The sequence below is a fragment of the Nestor notabilis genome, unplaced genomic scaffold, assembly GCF_000696875.1.
Source record: "Nestor notabilis isolate BGI_N333 unplaced genomic scaffold, ASM69687v1 scaffold2516, whole genome shotgun sequence".
NCBI lineage: Eukaryota > Metazoa > Chordata > Aves > Psittaciformes > Psittacidae > Nestor > Nestor notabilis.
In genome coordinates this window covers 19,861-29,051 of record NW_009933133.1, presented here as the reverse complement: position 1 = coordinate 29,051, position 9,191 = coordinate 19,861, and the positions used below count along the sequence as shown (strand labels likewise).

The following is a 9,191-nucleotide window of genomic DNA, read 5'->3' as shown; positions in this document are numbered from 1 at the left end:
GAATGCCTGGACAATCACTGCGGTTCAGAGCTGCTGAGCTGTGCCAGGACTACGGGCTGAGGAGCTCTCTGAGGACAAGGAGAATTTTGGCCTCTAATAAATGTTCTGAGATCTGTGCACATCCAGGGAGACCCAGAAATTAAGCAGGCTGAACTTCTTACCCGCTCCATCCTTTGTGATTTGGGGAAAACTTGAAGTACAGTTTCTAAATAGGCAGCAAAGGCATGGAGGATGGTATTCCTGCGCTAAGAACAATCCGGCACATGGAAGGAGGCCTGGGTTTAAAAGCTATGTAGTTAGGCTTGGGTTTAAGCAGATATTCTAAAGCAGCTGCAAGGGGAGGAAAAAGAAAGGAAGAAACCCAGTCCTCTCACATACATTTTCTTCCATCTGTGTCTCCCAAGCTTTGTAAAAATTATTAGGAATCCTCCAGTGTGGTGAAAGTATGAAAAGGCTGAGCTCCTCAGGGAAGTCAGTATCGCTGCTGTGCACAAAACCCATATTCTGATACAGAGTTAATACCTCCAGATTCTATTTTAAGATAAAAAATAGGCATGGGGAGTCCATTCTACCATCCTTAGTTCTGCAGCTCCCATTATGTGTACTTCTACACAAATCCGTGGTGTGGCTTAGAGAGCACATCTATGCCTAGTTCAGTTTGGTAAACCTGAATCATAACAATTTCTTCCACTGGTGGCTGCAACCACAGTCTTAGGTCCAAGGAGCATCAAAAAATATACTGCCGCTTCCTAATGCTGGTGGTGGTTCCTACCAAGCAAGTTGCAGAAATAGGTGTATGTTCTCATAGTGCAGCCTGTTGGACTGCAGTGCTTTGGGAGGGGACAGGCCATGGGACAGCTCTGTGGTAGATCAGACCCCACAGGAGCCATGAGTGACACTGTGAAAAGGTCTGGGCCACTTTGCAGGAGAATAGGGATGTGAGGTGTGGGGACTGAGAGAATGGGGACAGTCAGGGCCAAACTACTAAGATGAAGTTGGGTGAGGCTGCCATGTCGAGGGAGCAGGATGGTATATCTGACTCTCACAAGAGTGTGGGGAGGCAGAGTAGCTGATGGGGAAAAGGAGAAAAATATAGGGCAACTGGTTAAATATAGGGCACTGGGTACAGTGGTCTAGCTGCAACCAGATCAGCACACAAAATACAGTGTAAGACTGCATCCTTCCAGCTGCAGATGGGACAGGAAGAGGAGTGCCAGCTTTGAGACCTGCAAAGCCATGGAGAGAAACAGAATTGGTTCCTGTTCTAAAACGTTTATTAATCACTGAATGCATGTCGTGGTTCAAGCCCAGCTGGTAACTTGGAACCACGCAGCCGCTCGCTCACTCCCCTCCCTCTTCCTTCCTCCCCCCACTCCCGGAGGGATGGGGAGGAGAATCGGAGGAATGTAACTCCCACGGGTTGAGATAACAGCTCTCCAGTAACTAAGGTATAATACAAACCACTACTGCTACCAATAATAATGATAAGAGGAATAACAAGGGGAGAGGACACAACCGCTCACCACCCGCCGACCGATACCCAGCCCAACCCGAGCAGCGATCTGGGCCTTCCGGGTAACTCTCCCCAGTTTCTATACTGGGCATGACGTGCTGTGGTATGGAATACCCCTTTGGCCAGTTTGGGTCAGGTGTCCTGTTTCTGCTTCCTCCCGGCTTCCCCTCCTCCCTGGCAGAGCATGAGACTGAGAAAGTCCTTGGTCGGAGTAAACATTACTGAGCAACAACTAAAAACATGGGTGTTATCAGCGTTGTTCCCAGACTGAAAGTCAAAATCACAGCACTGCATCAGCTACTAAGAAGGAGAAAAATGACTGAGTAGCTGAACCCAGGACAGCATACTGCCAGAATAATGCAAAAAGACGAACATTTGTTATGTTGGCATGTTGTGATACTGGAATAGATGTGGACTCCTTGTACTATTTAAATAAGTATTTATGTGGTTTTTTTCATTTCCTATCCATACTATTTTAGTGTGCTGTGATTAGTTGTACCTAACTATTCTATGATTCTATGATTTAAATACGTTAACCTGCAAGAGAAAATCTGTCCCCAGAAGTGTAGATACTGTGTTATTTCTCTTGACACTGATAATAACATTGAACAATAAGAGTTGCTACCATTAAAATACAGATATCTTGGATAAGCCATTTAACTACCCAGTGGCAAAATGCAAAATGTTCTAAGATGGATTAATTTTAGCAAGGTGTTTCTTGTATTTTGCAAGGGATTTTGGTAAGGTACTTACCGGAAGACTCAAAAATTCATTAAAGTATTCCACAAGCATATCATCTGTGGCTAAGCATTCTTCCTACAGAGAGACAAAACCACAAAGCATGCTTGTACTAGTGTGCACTAACATGGTTTGAATGCACTATGCCTCAAACAATGTTTTTTCCATGAGACATGACATGCAAACTTTTGCAAAATGTTGTTTCCCACTTTTGAGTATATAATCATTGTATCGTTATATTCTAACCATTGCACACTGCTGAGGCCCTTAGCAATTTAAAAAACACACGTGAAGGTAAATCCTTTGCCAAGAAATTTACAGATAAAGCCTTCATAAACCCAACAGCTTCTAAATGCTGGAAATCTGCATGTTTACTTATGAAAAAATGTGCGTTAAGCTAGGAGTCTAAAATTCCCCACATTAAACCTTTCTCTCTTGCAGCTGGGATAAAGAGGAGTATAAAAGTTCACTAGAGCCTGCTTCTCCTCCCACGCTGCTGCTTGGGAATGTTTTGAAGGATATTTGGGAATAAAAGGGAGGTCACTGATCTATAATTTGGCTCACCAAGCAAGCAGCGTATGCTATACTTTGAATCTGACAGAACTGGGAGGCTTCCTGTTGACCTTGTCGGAAGTAAAGACTGCATCTGCAGGTGGGTTTTGTACGCGTTTTGACCCCTGCGTTATAAATCCTACTAATCAGACTCCAAAACTGCACAGTAGAAATTAATCTTTTTTGCTACTGACAAATCACTAAGCATGGATCCCAATCTTACTTCTACTGCACTTAATACCACCCCACCCCAATTTCCATTCAACAGAAGACAAAAGTAGAACATTATTTCATTGGTCTTCAGAAATTTGTCTTCAGTATAATGAAGACTCCTAAACAGTTTGTGATAGTTTCAGATTCTTGAATATTCTGTTATTTCTGTCTCTCACCACAAGGAGAATTCACCCAAATCAAATGTATTTGCCAACATCAGCGAAGGTTTTGTGACACAAATCTTTTTTCTCTTTAAGTTCGTAGCATCAAAATGAGCTAGTGAAGAATAGCATTAAAGAGGGGTTATACACACTGTACGTGATATCACTTGTAGGCAGGCAGTATCTTGATCCAAACCCCACAGTGTCTAACCTAAATAGATTCAGTTTGTATTTGGGTAAGGAAGAAACCTTGAGCTAATGTATTTTAACATGAACTCAGGAAGGTGCCTATGTGCTGCATGACAAGTCAGAACCAGACCCAATAGTGTTTGTCTGGCCTTAGTCTGACAACGTTTATTCTTTGGCAGTTGTGGTTATGCTATGAGTGATACAGGACAGGCAAGTTAGCTCACACTCATTCCTGGAAAAAGGTGACAACACTGAAAGCAATTACAGAGATCGTGTGGTTTTTGGATCACAGGCCCATGGTCCAATGCAGTTGCAGTACCATGGACCTAGAGTTGCTAGGGCACTGATTAAATAGAAGAATTTACCAAAGTGTCTAACCCAAAGCATTTTGAAGTCAACAGAAAATCCGCTCCCTAATGTCACTAGGCAATCAGACCCAGAAATCCCAATTCAGCAAGTGTTAACATAATTAACAACAAAAAAAATCTAAACAAGCTGCAGTCTGCCTCATGTTTGGTTTGGGCAATGCACAATTAGATTTGACACTGATAAGCATGAATCTGAAGACAGCTATATATGATAATAACCCATGAAAATATTTTATTGTTTCAAAGGACTTACTCAAAACAATTCATTTATTACTGTCTGACGTATGAGCTCTTTAAGAATATACAGGTAACATGTGTTTTTAATTTGCTAAGGATATAATTCTCTGCAGACACATATAACAGCAAGAAATATAAACACAGTGGTTGATTAATCAATAAAATGTTTATGAGCTTATTAATGTAAGCTTTACTACTTACTGATCTTACTGCATCTATGCACAACATACTTTCCTCTGGTGTTTGAAGTTTTTTTGTGGTCAGTGTTATTTTCATTTGAAAGCACAGTTGCACTTTCATATTCTTATGTTATAGGTTATCAAGTCCAACCATTAACCTAACACTACCAAGTTCACCACTAAACCATGACCCTAAGTGCCACGTCTACATATCTTCTAAATACCTGCAGGGATGGTGACTCCGTCTGGAGGTATTTACCACTATAAGTAAGTAAGTTTGGAGTACTGAGTAATTTCATACTATTTTCTTAGGGGGGTTTATCCTTTTTATACTAAAATACTTAGTTTATTCTTTATTTACCGCTTCCCTGGGCAGCCTGTTCCAACCCTTTCTGTGAAGAATTTTCTCCTAAAATCCAATCTAAACCTCCCCTGACGCAACTTGAGGCCGTTTCCTCTCATCCCATAACTTGTGTCACTTCAAATAAGGTAACAGACAAACATACATACTTTTCAGCTGGGAAGGCAAACAACAGAGAAATCCTACAATGAGCTATGAGCAAAGAGCAGAAAAGGTAAAATAAGAAGATCGTTAAACCTGTCATGTTGAAACTTCCAGCTCGTTATCTCATTCCTTCATTCTATTTCACTTTCCTTTGCATTTCCATCCTTCTTCTCCATAGTTTCCTGTTACTTTTTACTTTCTAATTATTTTCAAACTAAGTAATTTTTTTCTGTCTGAGAAAATACCAAGAAATTACTCAGTACTCCATACTTACAGAGAGGAAAGAAATGAGAAATCAGACAACAGTTTCCAAAAACGTGTTTTGCTTTTTGTGTTCTACAGTTGCATGACAAAATGAATGATCTTTATAAAGCATACTTACAAACACTTCTTCTGTTATACATGGAGGCTCTGAAACACAAAAATGAAATATCATATGTTATTCGAGCAATACAGTCAAGCTTGTTCAACTACAATTACTGAACAGAAACAAAAAGTAGTCAGGCATGACAACCTTCCTGGATATTCTTAAATAAAATAACTTAGCCTGAGGAAATAAAATAAACTCTAAGAACATGCAGTTATGTCAACCCATGCATAAAAAGGATAAAAGGATAAAATAAAAATCTATCACAAGAATGATTTAAATATAATTCAAGTATTATTTAACTAGATTATTTCTCCTATGTATCAGTTAACTTCTTGTCAGCTTTGCTCTGCAAAATTGATTACTAGAATCTTGCTGGGTTTAATGAAAATTCTGTGAGACTCTGGGAGCCTTGAAAAGCAAATATTATGAATCATATGATAAAATTTACAAAAATGTGATCGTTGGTGTTCCCAAATAGTGAAATCTCACTCATTCTAGAAGAGTATTCTGTCTCTGTGATGACATCTGAAGGGAGTAAAGTTCTGTCTTGAGATTAACAAATTCTGCTGAGTTTAAACCTAGCAGTTCAAAATCCCTGACTTTTGTATCACCATTTCTGTACCTAAGACAATCACCCTGGGGTCAGACCCCGTGTCTGACATAGATTCAGTCCATCCGCCTGCGTGGGAAGCACTACGTACCAGTGGTTAGCCTCTTCGACTGCATCCTGGATTAACACACATAAGGGCCAGCACCCACACCTGCAGGATTACAACCTCATTTGCAAAGGTGAAATCCTTGACTGCAGACCAGAAATAGAAGCCACAGAGTTCCTGGGCCTGGCTGGTGAGTGCTGGTCTGCACCAGGGCAGGCTGGCTCTGCTGCATGGCTCACAGCAAAGCGGGGTTGCTATGGCACTGCAAACAATGCACAGGGTGAGCTGAGCAGTAAGCAAATACTTCTCCTGCTGATGCAAATCTCCCTGAAGCACACTTGAATATCAGGCACACTGATGTTACAGTCCCAGAAGAGTTGCCTGTGAACTAAGAATTTCAGGATGCGCGCAGCAAGAATAGAAATTAAACGCTCTTTTCTTGACTGACTTAGGGAGTTCTTAGTCCAAAATGATATTCTATCTTCTCCTACATTAGCAAAACCCTCCAGCCACATGGGATTTTGCCTTAAAACAAATCCCCAAACGTATGACTAACAACCAATGGATTTACATCATGTATCAAATAATTCTGCACCCATACAGGTACAAACGGCTCCTCTGTGGCGTGCCAGAAACACAACTTGCAGCCTTGGTAACAGCCTTCCTTGCTTCCTCCTACTGTCAAAGCCCAGACCTAGCAGAAATCCAAAGGCAGCTACATGTTCCCCCAATATCCCCCCATTTTTTCTATTAGAGAAAAGTTTATAATTAGACTAGGCAGAAGGAGAAAGGCATTAAAAGACATAGAATGGAGTCTACTCCCAGAATGTTAGTTTCTTCGTTGGCTTGACGGGGTGCTTCAGGATATAAAAAGTCACATTTCTGTTATTTAGCAAAAGCTAAATACAGAGAAGGAATTCAGGCTCCTATATGAGGATTTCAGTGGAATTTAGGTGTTCTACAAGTGGGATCTGAAAAACACCCTACCTAGCAAGTATCTGATCCTAGAATTGCATAAATTCTTCAGGCTTTCTAGCATGCAATTTCTCTCAAAGATTCTGTTCTATTGTGATTATGAAATATTTCGAATAGGTATACTTAATGTATATGAAAGAGGAATAGCATGACAAGATAGCCCATAAAATGTGAAGTTAACCCTTTCCAACAAGTAGAATTTCCCACATTGTATATGAGACTGCATTGTCTCATAACCAGGCTACTTAATATGACTTCAAATGTTTAAGCTAATGTTCATATACATTGGTGTATAACATTCTCCTAAACTTCCCTAGCTGCTTGTAATTCCTGATGAAAAAAAAAAAAACAGAAACATGGTGAATGCGTTTTGGGTTTTTTTATTAATCAGAAGTGAAAGCCACAAGTCCGCTTAGGTAGAATTCAAGTTTGGAAATGAGTCAATTAAAAAAAAAAAAAAAAAGTCCTTTTTCTCTCCTGTCACTTGGTATATTTTAGTATAAAACTCTTAGGTCTTTGTTTTCTTCATAGTGTGCTTCAAAGATTGCATTTTACATTAAGCTCATCAGGAAATACTGTATTCTCTCATGAAGAATCAATTAGCAGTTGTTATCATTTTCTCATTATCTTAGTTAACAACATAGATTTTAGTCAAGAACTGGGTGTGTGTGCATTTCAGTCTTGATTTTATATTGCCAGTTAAAAGTTCACCAGCTGGTGAAGCTGATATAAAGATATAAAGACTAAGATATAAAGATATAAAGATTAAGCTGATTTTCCCTCTTTTCCACATTTTTCTCTTACCATGCTCTTATTTTCATGTTGATTATTATTTAACTTAGCAGAACTGCAGACCTAGAGAACGTTTCATAAATATAGTCAAAGCCATGATCTATCCCAAAAAGCATCTCATCTTTTAGAAAAGATGAATGGCTAGGTGTGGTGGAGAATAAGCTCTAAAAAAGGTGACACCAGTAAAATTCTAGACAAGAGAAAGTAAAAGACAAGAAGTAAGTTTCAAATTATTAGCAGAAGGCCAGAATATGAAGAGATCTGCACAGGAAAACAAATGGGAGGAAAACATAGATTGGTCCTCTCCGTTCCTGCTGGCATCTCCCTTCTCCCATCATTACTAAAGAGCATTTAGAAAGGTGAACTTTCAGTGAAGACTTTACTCTGTCATTGTCCCTTTCCCCCACATTTCTCAGAAATTTAGGCTTTCAGCAATTTACCAAGGAAAGTATCACTCAGACAAATCAGATCAGAACGGCGGGGACAACTTTGTGCTCAGAGAAACAAGCATGTCAGCTATGCCAGACTGCTGGGTGAACAAGTCTCCTTGTGACTTGTTCAGTAAAGACATAAATTGGATAGCTTTATTAAATCCGAATGTGCACTTGTGTTTTCAGGTGCTAACCTGTGTTTGATTCCTGGCTGTGGTCACAGTGAAGTCATGAACATCCCCATAATTAATTACTCATTCAAAAAAGTGGCAAATACAATTTAAAAAAAGGCAGATAGTCATTCTAGAAGGATCTCAAAGGGCAGTTATGACCTAGTTCCCATCAATTTTCAGTGGAAATGCCCCATCTCAGATATAGGTGGGCATTTTGTCATGTGATATGTTTAATACCTAAATATCTTTATAGAAACCCATCTTAGTTAAATGTAACTACTATTTCTTCTTTGGATGATTGCCACGTACATTTTAGCTTTTGCATCTGAAAGGAGCAATCTCATAAACTGGAAACAGGTGCTAGGAAACCTATTTTAATATTGACTGCAGAATTGCCAAAATAGGAGTCAGACCCTGTGTCGTGGTTTAAGCCCAGCCGGTAACTTGGAACCACGCAGCCACTCACTCACTACCCCCCTTCTTCCTCCCCCTGCTCCCAGACGGATGGAGAGGAGAATTGGAGGAATGTAACTCCCACGGGTTGAGATAACAGCACTCCAGTAACTAAGGTATAATACAAACCACTACTGCTACCACCAATAATGATAAGGGAAATAACAAGGGGAGAGGACACAACCGCTCACGACCCGCCGACCGATACCCAGCCCAACCCGAGCAGCGATCTGGGCCTTCCGGGTAACTCCCCCCAGTTTCTATACTGGGCATGACGTGCTGTGGTATGGAATACCTCTTTGGCCAGTTTGGGTCAGGTGTCCTGTTTCTGCTTCCTCCCGGCTTCCCCTCCTCCCTGGCAGAGCATGAGACTGAGAAAGTCCTTGGTCGGAGCAACAACATTACTGAGCAACAACTGAAAACAGGGGTGTTATCAGCATTGTTCCCAGACTGAAAGTCAAAATCACAGCACTGCATCAGCTACTAAGAAGGAGAAAAAGAATGACTGCTGTAGCTGAACCCAGGACACCCTGACAGGAAAACACAAATCGATTGTCAGGTAACTGACCCTTAAGTTCCTTATTCTGTTGGCAAACGGCAACAAAATGGCAGAAGCTGCCTGTTGTGGTGGTACAACCTCTGTGTTGAATCTGATAGTTCTAGTTTACAGCACAGTTTAATGCTAC

At 40.5% G+C, this 9,191-nt stretch overlaps 1 protein-coding gene across 1 annotated transcript in view; it reads right to left on the bottom strand.

Moving 5' to 3' along the window:
• RGS22 (regulator of G-protein signaling 22) overlaps positions 1-5,751 on the bottom strand; it is a 58,605-nt gene extending 52,854 nt beyond the window's left edge. Inside the window, exons 1-3 of the mRNA XM_010016703.1 lie at positions 5,727-5,751; positions 5,038-5,066; positions 2,267-2,329 (exon numbers count right to left, since the gene is read on the bottom strand). Of these exons, the coding sequence (XP_010015005.1) occupies positions 2,267-2,329; positions 5,038-5,066; positions 5,727-5,751 (117 nt within the window). The remainder of the gene's footprint in view (positions 1-2,266; positions 2,330-5,037; positions 5,067-5,726) is intronic.
• Positions 5,752-9,191: the final 3,440 nt, after the last annotated feature.